We start from the raw sequence: 26,770 nt of genomic DNA on the forward strand, positions 1-26,770 counted from the left end.
ATTGAAATATCACATTAATAATGCCCTTTAAAGTTTATTTCTATAACACGTGCCTATCTATGTCTTTATTACACACTGCAGCCTATAATACAAAAGAAGATGACTTCCCCTGGGTATAAAGTATACTACAATTAAATGTATTCTCGTCCTTTTAATCTGTGATGAAGAATGAATCACATCCATTGCTTGCAGCTAAAGTAATATAAACCAATGAAGCTTGTTTAAGGAATGAACCCCTGATGCAGTAATGAAATGTGCCACTAGGAGGAGCACTCCTCCCACTTATGTTTGCACTGCTATTCAGAAATCTAGTTTCAGAAAAAAATAAAATTTCTTTTTAGACATACAGGTATGTGTACTTTAATGCTTACAGTGTGTCATTAATAACACATAGGTACCTGACCTACTGACAATACATAGCCATGTTTTATATATATATATATATATATATATATATATATTTACTTTTGTCACCATGTAATGTCTGATATTGTCTGAATTGTAAAATGCTACGGAATATGTCGGCGCTATATAAAGAATATTATTATTATTACTACCAATTTTTCAGCCTTTTCAAAAAACATTTTCTTTTTCTTATGTATTGGGAAAGACATCGCAAGTAGCGATTTTACATCAGCTATCACATTATATTTCAGATTAAGGGTAAATGTTCAACAGTACTGATTCTGCGAAAACACAAAAGCTTTTTACTAATATCAACATAAAAAAGTGCCTGAAGTCTCGATTTTAAAATTACGTTTCCTTTTTCTCTTGAAAGCATATACATTATAATAAATTAGTTTGTACAATCTGTTCTCTTAAAGGTTGTATTGCTTTGTTTCTTTGCTGCCAGCAATCTGTTAATACATTACAGGATTTCCCAAAGCAAAAATGACCACAGGAACAACAGACGCCAACATATTTATCAACAATACAACTCTGGGGTCCAGAACTAATTATGTGTATACTGATGAAATGTGTGCTTGTACATTTTATATGGAGAAAAGTAAGAGACGGGAAGAGGAGAATGTCTACGATTTACAGCAGGGACCTCTAAATTCATATCACACTTCATGCACTTTTCACGCTTCATACCCTTAGTGCCATTAATAATATAGGAATATCCCTGGGATGCCTAGAGAATTTTTGAGGCTTACATGAATTTTGTGAGCAAAACTAAATATAGGAGAAGAAAGAGTGTGGTTATTTATAAGAGGATCTATAAACTCTACATATCTGCTGTGGGAATTGAATGTAACGATTTGCAATGAGCTGCTTCCAAAATTCCTCTAAATATTATTATTATTATTAATAATGGTAATATCTTTAGCATACCCTTTTACATAGTACTGCACAGACCTGGGAGTGTGAACATTCACATGGCTTTTTCTGCTCCAGCCGCTATAAATTTCTACTGTAGCAATGGCAACCAACACATTTACACATTAAAGGGGTTGTCTGATTTAGAAATCTCAAACACGGTATAAGGTATTAATAATTTAAATGGATTATCAGGTTTAGCAAATCCAGTATTTAAATATTGGATAGGGGAAATCTGAGGGTCCTGAATTCAGGACTATAATCTATTAGCCAGAGCGGAGTGCAGCTACAAAGAGTGTTTCTGCTCTAGAACACATGGCATGTCCATGCATTTCATGGAAAACTCGTTCATTTCAACGTGAACTGTGTAATGCTTCATTTCTCCTGCAGTGGAGCTGCAAGAAAATTGAACACTTGGCTGCAGTGTTCTCATACAGATCACAGCTGATCGCTGGGGGTCCCGACAGTAGAACAGCTCTTAATCAGCTTATCATTGGGGGACCCTTTTAATAAAAAGGACAGGGCAGCAGTGTGAGACCGTGTGATCAACTTCTTGTATTAATTCTGTCAGAAAGACATTGTACAAAGCAGAGAACCTCCTTAAGGCAAAATAAAGCCTGTACCTAATACCAAACATTACATAACAGAACTAAAATTCAGATCATCGTCCAGAATGTTTGTGGGGGGGGGGGGGGGGTGTCCATTTTTTCCTCTAAAACATTTAGAAGTAGAACACTAGCAGGTCTACACAGAGATGCTGAATTGATGCAGGTTCTAGGTACATATCTGACATTTTTAATCATGAAAATTTTACTTATAGTCACTATCATATATATATTTGGCAAGGACGTGGTGTCTGAGGCGCAGTTAGCTCTGCCCGACCTGCAAGAAGCCTGTGAGTAAGGAGATGTAAGTGCTCAGTCTGTCTGTTGTTTGTGCTTCTATTTGTCTGTGTGTCTCTGTGTTTGTGCATGTGTATAAGTTCCAGTATGTGTGTATGTGTGTCTTTGTGTGTGTGTATATGTGTGTCTAAGTGCCTATATATGTATCTATTCTGTATGTGTATATATTTCTGTGTGTGCATCTACTACATTATCTGTACTCAGACTTATCACTGTGTGTTATCTGTAGTGTTAGTCCCTATTCAGATGAGAGGGATTTTTGGTCGTGCGACGGACGTTCTTTGAACGGCCGTCACATGGCCGCAATAGCAACAACAGGCCCCAAATGGGGCTATTCACACGGCTAATTGTTTGGAGGGTATTTTGTTGCTCCCTGTAGGAGCTGAATCCCTAATCCCCAGCCACAGCTTCGGCCGAAGCTGTGGCTGGGGATTTCGCTCCAGGAGAAGTCCCTGACATCACTGTCCATATATGGACAGTGACGTCAGGGACTTCTCCTGGTGCGGTCCCCTACTCCTGAAGCGAAATCCCTGGCTCTGTGGCTGGTGATTCAGCTCCAGGAGAAGTCCCTGACTTCACTGTCCATATATGGACAGTTACGTCAGGGACTTCTGAGGCAGAATTCCCGGCGTTGTGGTCGGTGATTTCTCTCCAGGAGAAGTCCCTGACGTCACTGTCCATATATGGACAGTGACGTCAGGGACTTCTCCTGGTGCGGTCCCCTACTCCTGAAGCGAAATCCCTGGCTCTGTGGCTGGTGATTCAGCTCCAGGAGAAGTCCCTGACTTCACTATCCATATATGGACAGTTACATCAGGGACTTCTGAGGCGGAATTCCCGGCGTTGTGGCCGGTGATTTCTCTCAATGAGAAGTCCCTGACGTCACTGTCCATATATGGACAGTGACGTCAGGGACTTCTGAAGTGGAATCCCCGGCGCTGTGGCCAGTGATTCCGATCCAGGATAAGTCCCTGACTTCACTGTCCATATATGGACAGTGAAGTCAGGGACTTCTCCTGGAGCGGTCCCTTCCAGGAAGGCAGGGGGTGCCATCTATGGGGAATGGCTATGTACAATGGGGGCTGTGGGGCAGTATCTACAGAGGGCAGTGTGTGGCATTATCTTTAGAGGACAGGGTGTGGCATTAGTTTACAAATGAAATTCATGTTTTTAAAATGGACAGGGAAAAAACGGATGCAAAACGGGTCAAAATCGGCCATTAGAAACGGAAACATGGCCCGGAACGGAAACGGAATGGACCAAAAATGACTGTTTTTACGGCCGACACTCAGACCCTGTCGTGTGAATAGAGCCTTACATAGGACTACAGGGAGCATCTACATTATCTGTACTCAGAGAGTTATCACTGTGTGTTATCTGTGGTGTTACATAGGACTGCAGGTAACATCTACTACATTATCTGTACTCAGAGAGTTATCACTGTGTTATATGTGGTGTTACATAGGACTGCAGGTAACACTACTACATTATACCTTTACCCTGGGTGAATAATCTATTATTCAGCAAACGCTTCCACATTTTTCTTAGGTTTCACATTTTGGTAATTAGGTTTGAAAATACACTTATATTTTTTATCATCATTCCTTTTGCTAGCAAACCTGTGTAACGGGTTTTCTATACTAGTGTTAAAATGCCTGGAGGCTTATACAACTACATTAAAGAAGAACTCTAGGAGAGGTACATGAATCCCATGGCCAACGCCCTCCTTATCCCTGCTAAATGTCATTATTAGAATTATCTAGTGTTAGAATAAAGGGTGTAATCAGAACACAGAGAGTCACAGGCTACAGAAAGGTCAATGGCTTTGACCATGGGGATTTGAGATCCCACCGATCCCAGTGATGAGAGGTCTATATCTTCAACAGAAGTGTCATAAAACAAGAGCTGCAGATATAATGACTTTGAAAGAAACTATTACAACTAAAAGAGTTGCCTTTTTATTGAATTTATATTTATATTGCAAGTATTTTCAGATATTGTACCCCCTCTCATTGTCCTGAAGTGAGAATGGTGTCACTGCAAACTTTGGATACAATTGATGCCAAATAATACCATTTGACTCTGAGGTGTAAACTACTAAGTAAGGATGAAGGTGATCTGGGGAAACTTGTAGCTACTAGTCAGTTTCATAATTATTGTCTTGTATATGCCCGAAAACAGTAATCTAGCCCACTTTTGAAGGGCTTCCTTTCAATAAGCCAGGGACAAATTGTACCACACTGTGCCCATCTGTGGCCCTACCAAGACCACTGTTGCTGCTCTTACTCCCTGCTCCAACTTTTCTTTCACCATTTGACTGGTATGGCTGTTTTATAAAGGAAGAGGTGTAATCATCAAGCTACGCTACTCATTCTAGATGCCATGACACAAGATTTACTGCAAAGTGCAAACAACTGGCAAAATACAGTGGATGTTGAATACATTTAATTAATTTGCCCCTTTGCTAATTTCCCACATGTACACTGAAAGATTTGAATTGAGCCAGGAATGCTGCTTCAGCTGTGTCACAAAGGCACATCAGGAAAATTGACCAAGGATGAATTGCAAAATACAGCGAAGTTATAGGTAGATTAATTTAGACCTGTCATCGACCACAAAAAACCTAGCCGTACGCTAGCCATTAATGAGAAGGAAGCACATAATCAACTTGCAAACTATAGTAAACGTTAAAGATTGCTAGAGTTGTCACTTAGATAAAGGGTGGCACTTGCGATTGCGGCACCGGGGATATCAAAATGGAGATTTCTTGGACATGGAACTTGCATGACCTACAACATAGGTATGGTTACACTGCACTTCCCACCCTGTATATGGTACATGCAGCAGTTTTGAGGATTCAAAATTGTGCTATTTACCGATTCCTATTAAGCCCTGCTTGTGGCAGGGTTTAAAGGGAACACACAGATTACTGACCTGGGGGCCTTCATTAGGATTAATTTGCACTTTGGTCAAGCAATGAGAGATACTCTGCTACTAGTGCAATCAGGTGACTAGCTGTTCAATATTACATCAATATTAATATGTTGAAAAATATGGTCATCTTTAGACGACACAATGTTTGTGCAATACCTTGTTTATAGTAATTTACAGTACTTTCCTAACTGCTTGTCACAATACATACTATATTTCACTATTTGGGATACATTCAACATACTAATATACTGTCATTAGCAATTCTGCACTGTTTATCTAAAGGCATGCACTTTGGTTAGTCAAGTCTTCTCCACTGACAGCATGATGGGCGCAGCTGGAGGCTGATGTCTCGTGAACAGTCCGTCAGTATTCGTGTGCAAACTCCACGGAAACACAGTGTACATGCACTAGTTTCCTGGACTCTATTTTCTATAATCTATCTATCTATCTATCTATCTATCTATCTATCTATCTATCTATCTATCTATCTATCTATCTATCTATCTATCTATCTATCTATCTATCTTCTATCTATCATCTATCTATCTATCTATCTATCTATCTATCTATCTATCTATCTATCTATCTATCTATCTATCTATCTATCTATCTATCTATCTATCTATCTATCTATCTATCTATCTATCTATCATCTATGGTCCAGACCTCACATGCAGACAGACTATACAATCAGACTGCTGTTATAGTGAATGGTTCAGACTACACAGCCATGCTGCTTTTAAATGGTGTCTGTCCAGACTACACAGACAAACTGATGGTACAGGGGGCACTCAAGTCTACACAACCATATTGCTGTTATAGTGGTAGTTTAAAGGGATCCTGTCATCAACATCTTACCAGTTAAACTTGCCTGACCCCCCAATGGCCGCAGCTGTCCAGAGTTCGTTCCTGTTCTCTTCTTTCCTGAAGTCCTCCTCTGTCTGTAAATATCGTCGTTTAAACTTTTCCCGCCTTTTATGGTAATTATTTTTCCCTCTGGGATGCAGCTTCTTAACCCCGCCCACCGTTGCCACCTGTCTGGCCCTGACTGTCTAAGGAGCTGTCAATCAAAAAGAAGGAGGTGGAGTCCACTCTGAGACGCTGGAGGAATGAAAATCTGACTCTTTTCAGATGAAGATTTGACTCTTTTCTGCTCATTTGCATACGGCGTGGGACCACTGAAAAACGGAATACTAAAGCTACAGAGCTTACTTAGAACATATTTATAGCTTAGATGACAATGATTTTTCACCCACTTTCACCAGGTATTGCTGGCTTTATAGCTAAAATGCTGGTGACAGGTTCCCTTTAAACTACACATCCATTTCATGTTTCCTCTAAATTGTAAAGTGCTGCATAATATGTTGGCGCTATATAAATAAAGATTATTATTATTATCATCCATACTTCTCTTAAAGGGGGCTGTCCAGACTGCACAGTCAGCTGTTATTGGTAGCAAACAAGACTACAGAGGAAGACTACTATTACAAAGCTGTTATATGGGCTGTCAGGACTATACAGTTACACTGCTGTAACAGGGGTCGATCTTGACTACACAGCCAGTCTGCTGTTATAAAGGACTGTCCAGAAAACACAACCAGACTGATGTTATAAAAGACTTTCCAGACAACACAATCAGACTGCTGTTATAGGGGGTAGTCCAGACTACAAAGCCATGCTGCTGTTAAAGGGTGCCATTCCAGACTACTGGGGCAGACTACCATTATAAGAGGCATTTCAGACTACACAACTGCTGTCATAGTGAATGGTTCAAACTACGCAGCCACGCTGCTGTTAAAAGGTGCCGGTCCAGACTACACAATCATACTGCTCTTATAGTGGTAGTTTAGACTACACTGCCCTACTGCTATTATAGTGGGCTGTCCATAATGCACAGTTGACTACTATTACAGGGTAAATTACAGGCTACAAAGCCAGACTTCTGTTATTGGGGCAGTCCAGACTGTACAGCTACACTGCTGTAAAAGAGGCTGGTCCTGACTACACAACCAGTCTGCTGTTATAAGGGGCTGTCCAGACTACACAGCTAGACTGTTGTTACAGGGGCAGTCCAGACTACACAACTACACTGCTGTAAAAGGGGTTGGTCCTGACTACACAGCCAGTCTGCTGCTATAAGGGGCTGTCCAGACTACACAGCCAGACTGTTGTTACAGGGGCAGTCCAGACTACACAACTACGCTGCTGTAAAAGAGGTTGGTCCTGACTACACAGCCAGTCTGCTGCTATAAGGGGCTGTCCAGACTACACAGCCAGACTTCTGTTATTGGGGCAGTCCAGACTACACAACTACACTGCTGTAAAAGGGGTTGGTCCTGACTACACAGCCAGTCTGCTGCTATAAGGGGCTGTCCAGACTACACAGCCAGACTGTTGTTACAGGGGCAGTCCAGACTACACAACTACGCTGCTGTAAAAGAGGTTGGTCCTGACTACACAGCCAGTCTGCTGCTATAAGGGGCTGTCCAGACTACACAGCCAGACTGTTGTTACAGGGGCAGTCCAGACTACACAACTGCACTGCTGTAAAAGGAGTTGTTCCTGACTACACAGCCGGTCTGCTGTTATAACGGGCTGTCCGGACTGCACTTCCAGCCTGCTTTTATTAGGGCCTCTACAGACTACCCAGCCAGAATGCTGTCTTAGGGGGTGGTTTAGACTACAGAATCATAATTCTGTTATAGGGGGAGATGCAAACTACACTGCCAGACTTTTGTTATAGGGGAGCTGTCCAGACAGATTTATTACTAGATTTCTTGGCTAAAAGTTATGTACCTGGTGGTCCAAGTAATTATAATCTATGAAAGGCTACAAAACAAAACAACTTTACTTTTTTTTAATGTCTATATACTTTCTAAACATTTTTATTCCCAACAGTGGAAATGTAACAAATACTAGTAAAATGTATCCTATATTAAAATGACCCTAGCTATTATTCATAAGGACCTACTGCTTTTATTTCAAGTTAAAATACAATGAATTCATTGTTCTTATAGTGTTAAAACTCTAGAGGCATAAAAGAATACGAAAGTAATGACAAGTCATCTCAAGAATCTACAAGCAAATTGTGGTATTGACCTTTTCAGCAGTAAAAGAAAAAGTGCACATTTGGATAGAAAAAAAGGATCCATGTGGAAAAAAAGACAAGGTCTCTGCTTGTTGAAAAAGTGCAAACATATTTTAACTTCTTCATATGAGTTATTTACTTAACTAGTCAGAAAATATCAAAATAAAAAGTTCATAAATCATAAAATAATTTTTGGGGTTTGTGAGCAATTTAAAATTCCTCATGAATGATCATAATTAGAAATGATGTTATAACCTGTTCACATTGCAGAGAAAATGTCATACTGTGTCATGGCTATTCACTATATTAATATGTGGTAATGCAGATAGATTGGCGGACCCTGTATACAGGACAAGATGACAGCAGAATGTAAATCATTGAAGAACAGACCTGGGTTTAGGGGTATTTTGGGTGCCACTTGTTTGTTTAGTAAGATTCTGTCATAAACGGTAGAAATTTATTCTGAACCAAACCAAAAATTACAAGTTACGTGTTTTTGGTTCAGTGTAAAAAGTTTCCCTAAATTCATATACCCTTTAATATACATTTTGATTGTATCAGACCATAGTCTCAAAATGAATATGACAATACAGATTGAGACTCGGCACTTAGCGAAGTTGCACAAAAGGACCGTATTGTGACACATAGACTACTGCAGTGCTTCTAGAGCAGAACATCGCCATAATGGATCATGCAATGATATGCATACAAAATCTGTAAGAAAAAAAAATGGAGATGCACTATGGGCTTAGGAAGTCTATTGGCACCAAATTATGGATTTGTGCATGAGCTCTTAACCTGAAGACTAGGTAATAGTATCAGGGTCCACTTCGCTCATAATTATGGACACAGCTCAAAGCAGTGCTGTGTCCACAATAATGCAGCAGAGTTGAGTTTATTTGGCACGGACTATGACATTACAAAGACATCAATGGCTTTACATACAACTCGAGGATATTTTATTTTATTATCATGTAAATATGATGTATATAATGAACAATTATTATTAATGATTAGATCGGATCATTAATAATTATTATCACATCTATGGCCAACTTTGGGGTCTTCAATGAGATAAAAGCCCATGGTTCTTGGATGAAGTTGCCAGGTTCTCACCAATCACAGCAACAATTCATCTAACAAGTAGATTAAATTCAGATCAATATCCAACGCTGAGGTCATTTTGTATGTCATACATACATATGTCAGTACTGTGCTGTGAATAAATGGAAAGGTTGGCCCAGTTTGCCCAATCTGCCTATTCTTGAGCCATTAAAACATAAGAAACAGATTTGGTGCGTTTCATCCAAGTGTTAATGACAAACTCAGCACTGTTACATCTGTATATGGCTGTGTCTGCTAATATGCAAGTGAAGTATCAGTATTACATATTTCATTCATATGACTAATACATATGGAAAGTTATATATATTTATTTTTTTAACAAGAACTGATAACACATTGGTAGGAAACACCTGCCTGGCCCATTTCCTTGTAAATATATTGTATACTTTGTTTTTCAGCACAACAATGCTGCACAGTCACATATTATTATGATGGACTTATTGTTCTGGGAGAGTTCAAAGAGAACATTATAATGTTATTTTTAAATGTGAACATCTAGCAAAATGACTGCTTGACTTGGGTTACAAGTAAAGTAGCAAGTGTTTTCAAGCAACTGTTCTTTGAAGCTAACACCATGCTAAGTTTACAAGCGTCTGTGTGTGTCTTTTATATTCACCTCTCCCTGAAGAGTTAAGACAGAATCATTAATATGGGCATGAATATAAACTAGAATAGCTAAGAGGCATTTTACACAATACATTTGCAGATAATAGAATATTGTAATGTAACTTTGCTTAATACATAAGAGGTTTTAATATGTATGTGGCCATTTAATATTTAGTAACAAGATACATCTATTCAATAGATAGATGCTAGATAGATGATAGATAGATAGATAGATAGATAGATAGATAGATAGATAGATAGATAGATAGATAGATAGATAGATAGATAGATAGATAGATAGATAGATAGATAGATAGATAGATAGATAGATAGATAGATAGATAGATAGATAGATAGATAGATAGATAGATAGATAGATAGATAGATAGATAGATAGATAGATAGATAGATAGATAGATAGATAGATAGACAGATAGATAGATAGATAGATAGATAGATAGATAGATAGATAGATAGATAGATAGATAGATAGATAGATAGATAGATAGATAGATAGATAGATAGATAGATAGATAGATAGATAGATGATAGATAGATAGATAGATAGATAGATAGATAGATAGATAGATAGATAGATAGATAGATAGATAGATAGATAGATAGATAGATAGATAGGTAGATAGATAGATAGATAGATAGATAGATTTATTTTGCAATACAATTTTCTTTGTCCTGTCTTTATTTCAAATACATTAAAAATAAATAAAAAGTGGATTCATGAAGTGCTTTCCACTACAATCCATTTTACATTGAAAACAGTTGGTTTTTAGAACAGGCAAAAATATGGCAGCAGTATTGTACAGTAATACAAATAGCACATCAAATGTTAAACTCATATTACAGCTAGCTGGGGCAATTTCAATTCCCTGTTTTCCATCAGTAAGTGTTGAACTGTCTAGGGTCACATTTAGACGTGACGGACTTGCTGTTGAATTCGGCTGTGGACAGTCCGCAGTGGAATTCTGCAGCAGCCGTCTTTTACATTTCTTTCTATACATTTTTAGGAAAGTTAGTTCAGACTTTGCGGAAAATAAGTGTGTGGAAATCAGGCTGCGGTGTGGAATTTTCCCTCGCGGCATGCTCATCACGTTGCGGAGAAGAAGCGGAATTTCACTGCGTATTTCAGCCTTTGCAATGCAAATACTGAAATCTGTGGCAAGTCGGCTGTGATATCTGCAACGTCTGAATTACTTGTCAAATATGCAAATGTTGGTGCACATTCGTTGCGTAATTGTCCCAAATCTGCACCAAAATTTGCAGCGGAAAAATTCTGCCACGCCTGAACATGGAATAATGGTAGATTATAGTCTGCTCTCCACTTGCAAGATCACACTCAAATCACACTTGCTAGTAATTGCTAACAAAAAAATTTTTTTTAATATATGTACCTCAAAACCTCAGTACTCCAACACCCATTCCAGATGTCCTTCTTTATGGCTGCAACACTGATTTTTTTTAAAATCAGGTACATTTTCTTAACAGTTTTACACCGAAATACAGCAAAGCAAAGTGCTTTTAAAAGAAACTGCCCCTCCCTCCGGATCTAAACCCCCTTCCTATACAGCTAGAAGACACTCCATCTCAAAATATATTGAAAAATACAATGCGGTGTTCATAATACAATACATAGCACAGAGTTCACAGTCACAATCAAAGAAATATTCAATACAAGGATTATTCAAATATACAAATATTCAATACAGCACGGAATTTAGAATAAGCTTAACCTCAACCAAACCGGGTTGTCACCGTCTTGCAAACGCAACTGATGCCAAACCTAGCCTGTTCAGTCATTGCCGCGCTGCTTTTAAAATTTATCTGGTGCCTCCTTTTAAAAGATATACTTTTTTCCCTATCAAAATTGTCAAATGCAATCAATCAAAAAAAATGCTCCAATCACTTCTGCAATCACTGGAAGGGCAGTGCCCGCACAGTCTTACTGAACCGTATTTAGAACACCAAGAACTCTGTAGGTCTGGGAGCTGCAGACATAATAAGGACTCCGGGATGTAGCCTGCTACATGTACAGTCCAATAAGGGTATTACTTGTCACTTTCTTGACTTGTATCAAAACAGAATACTTCTTAAGTGTGTGATAACAATGAAATAGTAGCCATTTACGTCAAGTGCTGCAATAAAGGCTTCACTCAGGCAATATAAGATTAACATAGCATTTAAATAAAAAGATATGGTATGACAATATCCAAGTATTCTCTAATCCTCCACAATTATTTTACTTAAATCATTTCCATCAAGTTCCCAAACTGAAATCATAGCACAGCCTAAAGTTTAAAAAGTCCTTAACAATGAACATGTATTTGCTTGGTCACTTTTCATCTTTTTCTTCATTAGATTAGTGAGAAAATATAATTGTGCCTCTTCAAGTGCAGTCTCTTTTAATAGGACGGTGACACACATCAGGATTTAACACTAAGAAAATATAACCATTGATTCTCAATACATTTATTCCTCATTAGACTTTCTACAAACCAGAGATTTTCTCCTCCAAGACAAAGTGAGCCTGGTGAGTAACTGATTGTATGCACAGTTGCTCTGGAAAATTGGGTTTCACTGTGATACATCCTTATTAGAAGTGTTCTAATATTGTAAATGTCTCCTTTGAGATGATTTAAGTCTTAATTAAAGGTGTTTCCATCCATCAGGTTCAATTCTGGAATATGTGGATTCTTATTTTTTGAAAAATAAATATATTATAAAGGCCCTATCTATCTATCTATCTATCTATCTATCTATCTATCTATCTATCTATCTATCTATCTATCTATCTATCTATCTATCTATCTATCTATCTATCTATCTATCTATCTATCTATCTATCTATCATCTATCTATCTCATATCTCAAAAAACAAGGGGGCACTCCCTCCGTCTGGAGAAAAAAAGGTTCAAGCTGCAGAGGCGACAAGGCTTCTTACAGTGAGAACTGTGAATTTATGGAATAGCCTACCGCAGGAGCTGGTCACAGCAGGGACAGTAGATGGCTTTAAAAAAGGGTTCGATAATTTCCTAGAACAAAAAAATATTAGCTCCTATGTGTAGAAATTTTTCCTTCCCTTTTCCCTTCCCTTGGTTGAACTTGATGGACATGTGTCTTTTTTCAGCCGTACTAACTATGTAACTATGTAACTATCTATCTATCTATCTATCTATCTATCTATCTATCTATCTATCTATCTATCTATCTATCTATCTATATCTATCTATCTATCTATCTATCTATCTATCTATCTATCTATCTATCTATCTATCTATCTATCCATCCATCCATCCATCCATCCATCCATCCTTCCATCCATCCATCCATCCATCCATCCATCCATCTATCTATCTATCTATCTATCTATCTATCTATCTATCTATCTATCTATCTATCTATCTATCTATCTATCTATCTATCTATCTATCTATCTATCATCTATCTAATATTTTATGAATTACACAAAGTCAACACCTTTACAAAAACAGAAATGCTCATGACAAAATAAACACCATTTTCAGCTCTGTACATCAACACAAATGAATCTAAATTCTGTAGACCTCAAAGTCAAAGCTGGTCATAGGCAGATTATTTCACTTAATCCAGTGACTGTAGAAATGGTCTATTACTTAGGCCCCATGCACACGACTGTGCCCGCAATCACAGCCCGCAATTGTGGACACGGCCGGCTGCCGACTGCCACCCGCACTTTCGGGCCGTGCTCCCATACAACGTATGGGAGCACGGCCCGCAAAATGCAAAAGAAAGGACATGTTCCGAAAGCCCTACAGAAAGGTGTCTGCGTTCAATGAAAGTGAATGGGTCCATTTCTGCGGACCGCAATGAAAGGTCGTGTGCATGGGGCCTTAAAGTTTGTTGTTGGTCAATGAGGTATTGTCTGAATGTTTAACCTTTAAGTAGATATCTACTATATGTTATATCAACTAGCAGAAATATAAAGGGGTGGTGTGACTTAAGGCAAACTACCAGGCTGCCTCCTGTCACATCTAGACACTGGGATCAAGGGGATATAGGAATATAGAGCCATGTTGCTGCGTGTGGACTGCCGACACGAAGTCCACATCCAGCCAACAACATTGCCTTTTATAATGACAAGAATAACAGTATAGGCAATAATTCCTCATTTCTAACTCCCTATAACTGTTGGTAGACAAATGCATCCCAAAAAAGGTATTACTAGTCACTTTCTTGACTTGAATTCATTACTATTGTGTATAATTTATTTAAAATATATTCATGTTGTAATATCAGAATATTATAATGTACACTACCGTTCAAAAGTCTAGGGTTACTCAGAAATGTCCTTATTTTTGCAAGAAAAGCACAGTTTATTTCAATGAAGTTAACATTAAATTGATCAGAAATACACTCTATACATTGTTAATGTGCTTAATGACTATTCTAGCTGCAAACGTCTGTAATGTGCTTAATGACTATTCTAGCTGCAAACGTCTGGTTTTTAATGCAATATCTACATAGGTGTATAGAGGCCCATTTCCAGCAACCATCACTCCATTGTTCTAATGGTACATTGTGTTTGCTAACTGTGTTAGAAGGCTAATGGATGATTAGAAAACACTTGAAAACCCTTGTGCAATTATGTTAGCACCGCTGTAAACAGGTTTGCTGTTTAAAGGAGCTATAAAACTGACCTTCCTTTGAGCTAGTTGAGAATCTGGAGCATTACATTTGTGGGTTCGATTAAACTCTCCAAATGGCTAAAAAAGAGAGCTTTCATGTGAAACTCAACAGTCTATTCTTGTACTTAGAAATGAAGACTATTCCATGCGAGATATTGCCAAGAAACGGAAGATTTCCTACAACGGTGTGTACTACTCCCTTCAGAGGACAGCACACACAGGCTCTAACCAGAGTAGAAAGAGAAGTGGGAGGCCCCGCTGCACAACTGAGCAACAAGACAAGTACATTAGAATCTCTAGTTTGAGAAATAGACGCCTCACATGTCCTCAACTGGCAGCTTCATTAAATAGTACCCGCAAAACGCCAGTGTCAACGTCTACAGTGAAGAGGCGACTCCGGGATGCTGGCCTTCAGGGCAGAGTGGCAAAGAAAAAGCCATATCTGAGACTGGCTAATAAAAGGAAAAGATTAATATGGGCAAAAGCACACAGACATTGGACAGAGGAAGATTGGAAAAAAAAGTGTTATGGACAGACGAATCGAAGTTTGAGGTGTTTGGATCACACAGAAGAATATTTGTGAGACGCAGAACAACAGAAAAGATGCTGGAAGAGTGCTTGACGCCATCTGTCAAGCATGGTGGAGGTAATGTGATGGTCTGGGGTTGCTTTGGTGCTGGTAAAGTGGGAGATTTGTACAAGGTAAAAGGGATTTTGAATAAGGAAGGCTATCACTCAATTTTGCAACGCCATGCCATACCCTGTGGGCAGCGCTTGATTGGAGCCAATTTCATCCTACAACAGGTCAATGACTATTTAGGGAAGAAGCAGGCAGCTGGTATTCTATCTGTAATGGAGTGGCCAGCGCAGTCACCAGATCTCAACCCCTTTAGAGCTGTTGTGGGAGCAGCTTGACCGTATGGTACGCAAGAAGTGCCCATTAAGCCAATCCAACTTGTGGGAGGGGCTTCTGGAAGCATGGGGTGAAATTTCTCCCGATTACCTCAGCAAATTAACAGCTAGAATGCCAAAGGTCTGCAATGCTGTAATTGCTGCAAATGGAGCATTCTTTGACGAAAGCTAAGTTTGAAGGAGAAAATTATTATTTGAAATAAAAATCCTTATTTCTAACCTTGTCAATGTCTTGACTATATTTTCTAGTCATTTTGCAACTCATTTGATAAATATAAGTGTGAGTTTTCATGGAAAACACAAAATTGTCTGGGTGACCCCAAACTTTTGAGCGGTAGTGTATATTTGTAGGGGTAGACATGCTCTTTACTGCATGTTTTTTCAGGAAATATGACGTTTCTTGATAGGTCAATCATACTGGGAAATTTATTATAGAAGGAATGAGTGAAATCAATACATTTTTACCATATTGTTCAGAATCCTGCATGGCTCTTACACATTAATGCTTCTTAATCAATATTGTTATATTTTCACAATAGAGAGTGGTCGCCAACAATGACAAGTTTGATAGGTGGATACTGTCTCAGTGTTATTTTTTCATTGGGAATTGTCTAGAAATGCTGCTGTCTAGGCAAGCATCTACCATCTCTGTGGCAAGCATCTAAATAGCACATAAACCCTTGCTGTAAAGATACAATATGAGTGAATTAAAAGAAGTGAAACAATAATAGCCTATTAGTAAAAAAATATAGTTAGATGTATTAATTTGTGTCATATAATTAGCATTGCAAATAAAATACTCATGGTAACACTAGTTATAATAAGCTAAATAAAATAAACAAATAACAATAACTATGATGCTTTCAAATAGCCATATATTACACTTTGAACAATACATTAAACTAAAATTATTACAGTCTGATAAATACATTATATTGGATGATTACATTAAAAGTCCCATAATTTATTGTTATGGCATATCACTAAAATATGCCGTAACATTTTTATTGATGGGGGTGTGACCTCTGTGATCCCCGCCGATCCGGATAACAAAGACAGTGGTCCCTTTGGCATATCTCCTGCTTTATAGGCCACCCTCTGTGCACGGAATTGCCACATAGCCAGGAGTGTCAATGTGCATGGGGAGGTCAGATTAAAAGCTACAATGTTTAACTAGAGCCTAAGCCCTTTCATTTAAGGATCAGAGGTGGTCCAGGCAGTCAGACCCCATTGATCAATAAGTGATAACTTACCTTAGTGAAAACCATAATTTACTATGGTGGCGGAAACCAATTTAACAACAGCAGGCTCCATCAGCAGAATAGAGGCACCATGGTAATGAATGCAACCTACGATAGCCTCTCTTGGGCCATAAGAAGTTAAATGCAGCCTGAGTTGCAATCACTCTAGCGGCAGCGGTTATAAGCAGTGCATGTAACTGGCTGGAATATCCAATCAATCGGCACCTTTGGTGGCCAGCACACGTGCAATTGACTTAAAGACAACAACCAATCAGTGCTTTCATCTGGATTTTCCTTCAGTCAACTTCAGTACAGTTGTGCTGCTGATACAGTGCACAGTACAGTCGACCAGCTACTTCAACACCAAGGGAAACATTGTTAGTTATAGCTATGTGAAATAATAGTGCTCCCATAACATTACCCTCCGTTATAGTGTCAGCCACAATGCCCCAATAACAGTGTCTACTACTACCCCACTTAAAGTGCCAGCCACACATGCTTCTCATAGTATCAACCTCAAATGCCCCCAAACAGTGCCAGCCACAGCACCTCCATTGTAGTGCCAGCCACAAAAGTTCCCCATAAAATGTTAGGTGTACAGCGACCACAGCCATAGCCACAACAGCTATTTGTATTGTATTATTTTTGTGCCTATTTTTCTTCAATCCTTAATTTTTTCGTATTTCATGTTGACATATTGGGGGCTTTGGAACCAAGTTACCAGTTTTACATAGATTTGTGTTTTCAATGTACAATGGTTTCCACATACAATAGTTCAACAACCAATTAATTTTTTATGTTGAGTTGCCACTGTATAGGCACAAAATAAAAGTAGCATTAATTGCATGTTAACAACTTGTAGCGGCTTTAAAACAAAGCTCACAACCGGTTTTGTGGGTTTAAAAATGATTTACAAAGTTGTAGTTGTTGATTGTTAAGATACATATTGCCTTTAAAAAGAAAACGTTCTCCCCCCTGATCAATATGCCACATCAAGGACCTGATGTATGGTAGCACTAAAACAGTTTTAATGGTGTTCTATGAGCCATCCATGGGTCCACAGAGCTATCTGGACCTATGTTTCCTGTGATTTCATTGGATTCATCCTGTCATTTTAGAACATCACCGATGTTATGAGATTTCAGAGAGATTTATTGAGACCTGGAAAGAAAGACTAGAACAAGCCATGAAATAAAAGACTAGATATAGAGTTATAAAAAATAAAAATAAGGACTATGTTTGAATCTAATACTTATGGTCATGATTAAAGGGCAACATTATTACAAAAAAAAAAAAAAAAGAATAGTATTTTGGCTTTAACAATCATTTCAGATTTTTTTTTCTAACTTGCAAAATCATTTTGCAATAATAATGAAGCATATATCTTGTTTATAATAATAATGGAAATTTAATTTTGATTCAGCTGCAGACCAAAATAGTAGTTCATTTTTATTGTGGAGGCAGTAAAAAAATTCTGTCTAATCTAGCGCACAGTATGAAACAAGAGATTAAATTCTGCAGGCGAGTCTTACATAAAAAATAACTAAATTACTTCATGACCATCTGTGGAAGAATCAACAAACACTGGAAGGGCATCAAGCTTAAATGCAAATGGAGTTATTGGCAAAAAGCTCACACTTCAGTTATTTTCATAGGAAAAAGTATATATAAGTAAGCACTGAAATGATGAATATAAAAACCTACACAAGTAGCAGGAATCACTTGTATATAGGACACGTGCTATAATTATAAACAAGTGGCGGTATTTTGTAATCAGTGCGTCCCATCTACTGCCACGCATTACAGCATTATCAAGCGCCATTGTTGTGATACTCTAGAGATGACAGTGTATTACGGCTCTGCCTGTTGCATCTAAACATAGTACTTGAACCATACAGCATTTACAAAAAATATAGAGTGCAATAGCACAAGTTGCTGGAACATGTATGTTCATGGTCGATTTTAGTTTGCTGGGGCATGTAAAATCTATATCTGCAGTAATTTCACTTAGGCTGAGTTCAAACGTTGCGGATTTGTCGCAGATTTTGTTGCGGTTTTGACGCAGATCTCACCCTTTTGCATTGCAAAGTGTAAAATCTGCGCTGAAAACTGCCTCAAATCCGCGACGTGTGAACTCAGCCTTAGGGCACGTTCAGACATGGCAGAATTTTTCTGCTGCAAATGTTGGTGCAGAGTTGGGGCAATTACGCAACGAATCTGCACCAACATTTGCATATTTGACAGGTAGTTCAGACGTTGCAGAAAACACAGCGGACTTTCCACAGATTTCAGTTTTTGCATTGCAAGGGCTGAAATCCGCAGTGAAATTCCGCTACTTCTCCGCAACAGACAGTGCATGCTGCGGACTGAAAATTCCGCACCGCAGCCTATGGTCCGCAGCTGAGTTTTCCGCAACGTCTGCACGAAGATAACTAAAAAGGTATGGAAACCAATGGACAAACTGTCTGCTAAGGATTTCCACTGCGGACTGTCCACAACGGAATTCCACAGCAATTCCGCCACGTGTGAATGTGCCCTTAGAGGTTAGAGCTGAACAATAGCGACCAAGCTCCAGCATTTCAGAGGTCAATAGAGTGTAGAATTTTTCATTAATACAGTGATTAAGCTTTATTTACATAAATGGAAAACCCCTATAAGGGCTCTTGCACATGACTGTATTTTGAGGCCATACAAACTCAGAGTTGTATGGAGCCATAATACAGCACAAAAGTGTACAAAAGGGCATATAAAAGTGTATGCGGCTCCGTTGTATTTCATATGCCTCTGATTTCATAAGGAGCCACATGGAGGTTTTTTTCTGTAGGATTCTGTATGAATTCAACAGTAAAAAATAGTGCACGCTCCATCAGATTCAGCATTGCAGAGGTATCCTACCTTAGAAGCATTGCTCGCTGGTGAGAGTATTTCTGTAATATGGTGCTGTATAGACGCAACATGCAGCGGAACGTGAAGTGTTTACGTCTCCGTAACACGGAGTTGCAGGGATTCATGTGACTCTATACAGGTTCTGTGCACTCAGCTCTGCCGTATCCAAAAAGTCAGACTTACTGTTTTATTTTAGAGCAGCCACACAGTCCTAGTTCACTTACAGGGCACAGGGAAGAATTGTATAATTATGACTGTTCAAATATCATAAAGTTCAACTATGGAATGGCATTTACTTATTTTAAAACCAAATGAATTTTTCCTTCATTTTTATTTAAATAATACATAATATGTGAACTTTTTAAAAGCACATTACATTAGTGTTTGCCGTCTGAATTCTAGGTTAATGGGCACAATTGTATGAAATATAAATACACCCCAATTAAAATGGTTCACTGGTTAATTATATCATGCTGGTCACACTCTGCACACGGGTATGGCTACTGATAGATTCTAAAATATTTGTTTCTGACCCTATAAACACCATGACAAATAAAATTATGATGGAAAAGTCCTTTTATTACACCCTATAAAGATTATTACGATTTCTGTCTAAGATTAAAACTGCATCCAAACAAGGAAAGGCAATTTAAAATAATTACAATGCAGACTAGGAAATATCTTTGTTCTATAAGTTAAAAAGGATAACAAAGAATATACCATGATTAACCCAAATGATTCATTGAATGTTTATGGAATTCATTAGCGTTTACAGATGTAGCCATCTTTATCTTGACTCTGATAACTTGCTGCAGAGTGATGCCACACAACAAAAGCCATTGAAAAGTCATTGAAAAATTCATCAAAAGGATCTTGACACTGTGTATTTAATGCATTAAAAGTCAAGATAAAGATGGCTACATCTGTATATGGCACATGAAAACTTTTTGAAGCAGAATTGATTGATTTTAACTATCAAGATACAGCTATAAATCAAAGGAATACATTGAATTGCATGCAACCTTGTGGACTGCAGCTGTCATTTTAATAGTTAAAATCAATCAGTTGCACTACAAAAAGTTTGCAGCTCAGGCCTTATCCTGTAACGACAAGCTAAAGCAGAGTTGACTTATTTGCAACGAAACCCACATCATAAAAGTAATGTAAAAGCTGAATAACTAAATCTAAAAAGTTTAAATCATACATCTGCAAAAAAATATAGAATATATCCCAATGAAATTGATGGTGTCTCATGTCCAGCCACTGCAATCAGTCTCCCAGCAGGACTGTCAGGGATGCCGAGCAGTGCGTGTGCAGAGTGCACCACTGCCTGGCCAGTCAGAAAGAAAGGCAGCATATTTAAAGTGGCAACACACTGGCCTCAGCCTGATCCTGCCTTACCACCTTTACATGACTCTCAGCTTATCTTACTACCATCTCGTCTGTCCCATGGTATCCGGTTCTGCCTGATCTCCCTTACCTTACCCATTGCTTGTCTGACTACGCTCTCATTTTCTCCCCAGTACTGCTCACCTGATCCTGTTGTCTGCTAGTTCAAATCGCAACATTTAAGAACTATGAGAAAAAAATTTTGTAAAATTATGCAGATTCAGGTGGATCATAATTAAAACAAGTGAAATACAAGTGAAATATTATCGTTGTCGGCAGCACATCTCCCTGTGTAAACAGGGAGACGTCCTGCCGACATGATAGAAATGTATGGGGATGAGCGATCGGCGTAAGGACCGCTTGTCCCCATCCATAGCTCCATGAGACAGGAGCAAACGAGCGCCGATCAACGATGTCTCATTGATCGGTGCTCGCTGCATCTGCCCCGTAAAAGGCCCTTTAGTTTACATCAGAACCAGGCAGTAACTGCCCATTTGCACAGCCAGTTATGGCTGAATGAACATCTATGGCTGGAACAGCACCACGGTGGATAACTGGACAAAATTAAAGTATAAACACAGTTTATGTGGTGTTTTAATTGTATTTCCAGTTAGGATTAAGCAATGAATTTTTCATATTTTTTGTACAAACTTCAGAGGTTAATTTTCAGGGAAAATCTCCCATCTTCAGAATCTAGTACCCATAACTTGTAAAATTATATTGTTTAAGAAAGCCATCCAGGCCGTCTTTGAACTTACTCAATGAACCAACCATCACAACATCCTGTGGCAGAGAGTTTCAAAGTATCACCGCTCTTATAGTAAAAAACCTACATCTATGATTACAGTAAAACCTTCTTTCCTCTAGACATAGAGGATGCCCCCTTGTCATGGTTACAGGCCTAGGTGTAAAAAGATCAGTTGAAAGATCTTTGTACTGTCCATTCATTATGGACTGTCCATTAATTATTACTGCAATTACTCCACCCATTCTCTTAATTACCTTGGTCGTCCTCCTTTGCACCCGCTCTATTTCAGCTATGTCTTTCTTATACATAGGTACCCAGAATTGTGCACAATATTCCACGTGTGGTCTGTCTAGTGATTTGTATAAAGGCAAAACTACATTCTTGTTAGGAGCCACTTTTGATGCATCCCATTAATTTATTTGCCTTGGCATCAGCTGCTTGGCAAAATGTAACATTTTGTTTTGGGCATCAAGGTCTTAAAAACCCCTGGTTATGAAAGGTTAATAAGAACATAGCAACACTTGGATTGGTACTAGTAAGATGAAATGTAATAATATAGTTTGAATCTTCTCAATAGAGGTCAACTAAGTCTTTAAGCTATATGCAAAAGATAAACAACCAAAACCAAGCTTTATAACTTTCAATATGATTTTGTAAGTTGGATTTCATTTTTAAAAGTATCTGTGAAAAAACATTGACTTTTACAGAATAAAAGCATATTATGTTTGGTGCATTACAGTATTTGTCTATTCAAAAGATTATACATACAAGCAAAATTGTCCTTCAACTGTTTCCAATAATGTTTAGCACAAGGTCCAAAACTGTTATTTCTCAGAAGACAATAACAAGAAACCAGCCTGAAACTTGCAAAGCATTATACTTGAACTTAATGGCTTTACAAATTACATTCAGGGATAGTACATTGAGTACATAAATATATACATCCAAGTATTATAAAAAAAAAATGATTACTAATACACATATCTTTGCAAAACAGGTTTCTATAAGGACTTTTTCCCAAACAAAACCATATTTACAACCACTAAAGCTTATATTAGTCAGGCATGGCATAACCTTGACTATAGATCTAATAACAGCATTTTGTGATAATTTTGATTTTAGGTGAAGTAAATCTCCGGCTAGTGGTTCGATAGATCATGTAGAAATGTCTCAATCCATTAGGCTAATAAACAAACTGGGGCTTTGAAATTTCTACTTATCCAATTCCTACAATATACATAACCAACATTCAGAGCTGTGGGTTCATAATATACTGAGTTCCTATTCACATAAATGGAGATTCACACAGTATCGGGGAAAACTGTCTGAACGCTGGGGGCCTCACCACTGGGACCCTCACTGATTGTGAAAATGAAGGTTCCAAACCCCCTATGCGGTTGAGTATTGAGGAGGGCATTGAATGGCGTGGTGGTCAAGCATGTACATGTAATAGCCGCTTCATTCAAAGTCTAAGGGAATGGCAGAAACAGCTGAGTACAGTGCTCAACTATTTCTGTCAGTCCCATAGACATTGAGTGGAACGGCGGCGCATGCTCGAACGCCTCTCCATTTAAGCTACTCACTGCTGGAAATGCGGTGTGGTGAAGGAGTGAAGGAGCAACATTTTAGTGGCACCTATATTTAGCTGAAAGTGATTGTGGGGCATTGGTAGGGTATTTGACTTCCTTACAGTCTTACTGAGTTATTATCTGATTACTATCACAGATTAAAAAAAAAGAAGCACTTACAATGATAATATTATATTAGAGAGTTTCTAGCTATGTAATTCCCTTACAGGAGTGGTTTCAAACTAGAACTTCTCTTTAGATCAATGTATGGGTTGCAAAAGTTTGGAGCCTAGGTATAAAGCTGGGCATTTTAAACAGTTTAAAGCAGTTGCAATGACAAAAAGATCATTTAATAAAAATAAAAACTGTTGTTCTAGTTGTTGACATCCATTATGGTTCCGTTCTGTATATGGGACAAACTTTCAATCTCACTTACAAACTTAAGTCTGTGTGTCCAGAGTTGTAGAATATCAGTAATCTGGAAATCTGTGGACACTTTTAGGCTCTGCAGATGAACTTCAAAAAGATACATTTTCAATATGAGAACTCAGGGGACTTTTTTTTTAAAGTTTTTCTGTAACTCCCATAGACTATAACTGAACAAGCTGAGTGCATGCACAGCATCTATTTTACTCTGCTCCTCACCTCCTCATCTGACTGGATTAATGTGAATATAGTTCATTGTTGAGATCCCAGAGGTTAATTCGCAACCAATCTAACATTTCTTATCTTATGTTTACATTTGGAAACCCCTTTAATTACTATTTCTGTGAATTGTAATTTGTATCTCAGTAACAAAGAACATAAGTCAATGCACTAGTAAGACAAATTGACCTGAACAAATAGCTATGTAGTTTTATATTAGTCTCCCAGGTGGAAAACATAAAGTATGTTCTAATAATATATAACGTAATAGACATACTCAAAAGACGTACCATGTTTAAGTCTATAGCAAAGTCAAAGTACAGAAAACTTTTTGAATACATAGAAATAAATATGAGCAATTCTAAAACGATCTGCCACAATCTGCCAATGAATAGGATACATCGAATAAATGAATTTATCATGATTTGTGACGCTTCAAACTTAATTCAAATTAAAATCCTGAGAAACGATTCACATATTGTATTCTATTGTCGGATCAATAAAACAAAAATCACTGAATAAGGCAAATTGATTCCCTCATCGATCAGATAATATAATAGAATTCAGTCCTCCAACTTATATATAGGAATTAGGCCAAACGGTGCAGGATGCACTTTCATTTTGCAGCTGGTTTTCATTATTTGAGGCTCCAACGAATAAATTAAAAATATGGAAAAATAATTGTATTTATATTGTATGTTCTGCTTTTAATAAATTAATATAACCTTACAGAAGAAAATAAAGAAATTACCAATACCCGACCTTTATTAGATTATTCTGTAATATTGAAGTAATTGTTCCAGAATTTGCAGATAAGATGTAAATGTATTAGAAACTTAAATCAACTGAATATATCATAGCAAATAAGTATTAATCAAATAACTAAACATTAACTTGTAAAAGCATACACATCTGAATAAACCTCAGGAAATATTAGTAAAGTAAAGCTGCAAGAAACTAAGTATGAATTTCAATTTCCGTTTTGAATCTACAATGATTTCCCATATTTCAAATAACATACAGCAACAAATTACATTTCTGAAAAGAAAGAAGTAACTGACTTACCAGAGTTTGGGTCAGAGTTTCCATCAGCTTCAGTTCTCTTGTCTGGAGAAGCTTGGTCATAGAATTCATCCTGCGCCTGAACCAGAGGAAGAGGGTGTGAAATCATAGTTCCGCTTCCTACAGGGTCATGGTCTCCAAGGCCACTGTCACTGCAGCTTTCTTGGGAGCCATCAGGTAGATGGAATGTAACACGGCGCTGGGACTACAATAAGAACATAAGATACACTTGTTATTGCTCTTTAATTGCCCTTTTTACATGTCAGTATGTATTATTGTATCTTCATTTATAGGGTTATTTAAAGAGGCTCTGTCACCAGATTATAAGTGCCCTATCTCCTACATAATCTCACTGGCGCTGTAACGTAGATAACAGCAGTCATTTTTATTTTGAAAAACTATAATTTTTTAGCAAGTTATGAGCAATTTTAGATTTATGCTAATTCGTTTCTTAAAGACCAACTGGGCGTGTTTTTACTTTTGACCAAGTGGGTGTTGTAAAGAAGTGTATGAGACTGACTAATCAGCATCATACACTTCTCAATGAGAAGTGCATGACGCTGATTGGTCACTGATTGGTCAGCCTCATACACTTCTTTACAACACCCACTTGGGTCAAAAGTAAAAACACACCCAGTTGGTCTTTAAGAAACGAATTAGCATAAATCTAACATTTCTCATAACTTGCTCAAAAATGATTGTTTTTCAAAATAAAAACACTGCTGTAATCTACATTACAGCGCCGATCAGACTATGTAGGAGATAGGGCACTTATAATCTGGCGACAGAGCCTCTTTAATAAGAAATCCAGAGTGTGTGCCAGGTAAAATATTTAATGTGAGCTAAGCTGTGTAATACAAGGGTATGTAATGTGTCACCCAAAAAGTAGAGATGTAACACATTGCATGATTCAGTAAAGGTAATAGACTACAATAATGACATATGGCTAGATTTTTAAATGTAAATGGTTGCCCCATTTACTGGATTACTAGAACTAACTTAGAAGGTGTAGTAACTTAAAATATGAAGCATCCAAGAATTTGTGAGTATAAATTAGAGCCTGAAGACTACCACATAATTACTACCACATAACTTGTGAAAACATTAAAAAAATATGCCATTTGCTTCTTTTTTGTTGCATCATTTTGTAAAAGGCAAACACGTCATGAATCCTATGGACTTATACACAGGACACAAAAAAAGCTAAATTTGCACTTAGAATTATATTGTCATTAAAACTACATCATATTATCATGTTTATCAACAATTTAGCATAGAATTAATTTCTTGTTAGGTCACTGGAATTTTTCACAACCACTGTTCTTTTACAGCATTTGGACATCATTGAGGGGTAGGTCTATAATGTCCACTTTTTAAGGTCTTACTGAGGACGGCATGTAATAATATGCTGGGGACCCCTGATCATCTGGGATATCAGAAGATGGGTCCCTGGTGATTAGATCATCCCACAGGGGCTGTATTTGAAAAGGGGGTTGTCTTTGATCTACAACCGCTTTAACTGTTACACAAATTCCTTCCAAAAACACAATTCTTATTTTTTTTGCGTCACTTTTAGCTCTCAAATATTTAACTTCTATGAGATAATTATTATTATCGATACAACACATCTAGACAAATAAATAAGAATAAATTATAGAATTATAT

General features: G+C 37.8%; 1 protein-coding gene across 3 annotated transcripts in view; it reads right to left on the reverse strand.

Moving 5' to 3' along the window:
• Nucleotides 1–26,770, reverse strand: part of PCDH9 (protocadherin 9) — a 2,039,570-nt gene that overhangs the window by 369,513 nt on the left and 1,643,287 nt on the right. Inside the window, exon 5 of one of the 3 annotated variants that reach the window (XM_075852315.1) lies at nucleotides 25,109–25,184. The exons of 1 other annotated variant lie outside the window; for it this stretch is intronic. In XM_075852315.1, the coding sequence (XP_075708430.1) occupies nucleotides 25,109–25,184 (76 nt within the window). Of the gene's footprint in view, nucleotides 1–25,108; nucleotides 25,311–26,770 lie in introns of all 3 variants that reach the window. One more of the 3 variants, XM_075852313.1, reaches the window with a different exon arrangement.

The sequence above is a fragment of the Rhinoderma darwinii genome, chromosome 2, assembly GCF_050947455.1.
Source record: "Rhinoderma darwinii isolate aRhiDar2 chromosome 2, aRhiDar2.hap1, whole genome shotgun sequence".
Lineage (NCBI taxonomy): Eukaryota > Metazoa > Chordata > Amphibia > Anura > Rhinodermatidae > Rhinoderma > Rhinoderma darwinii.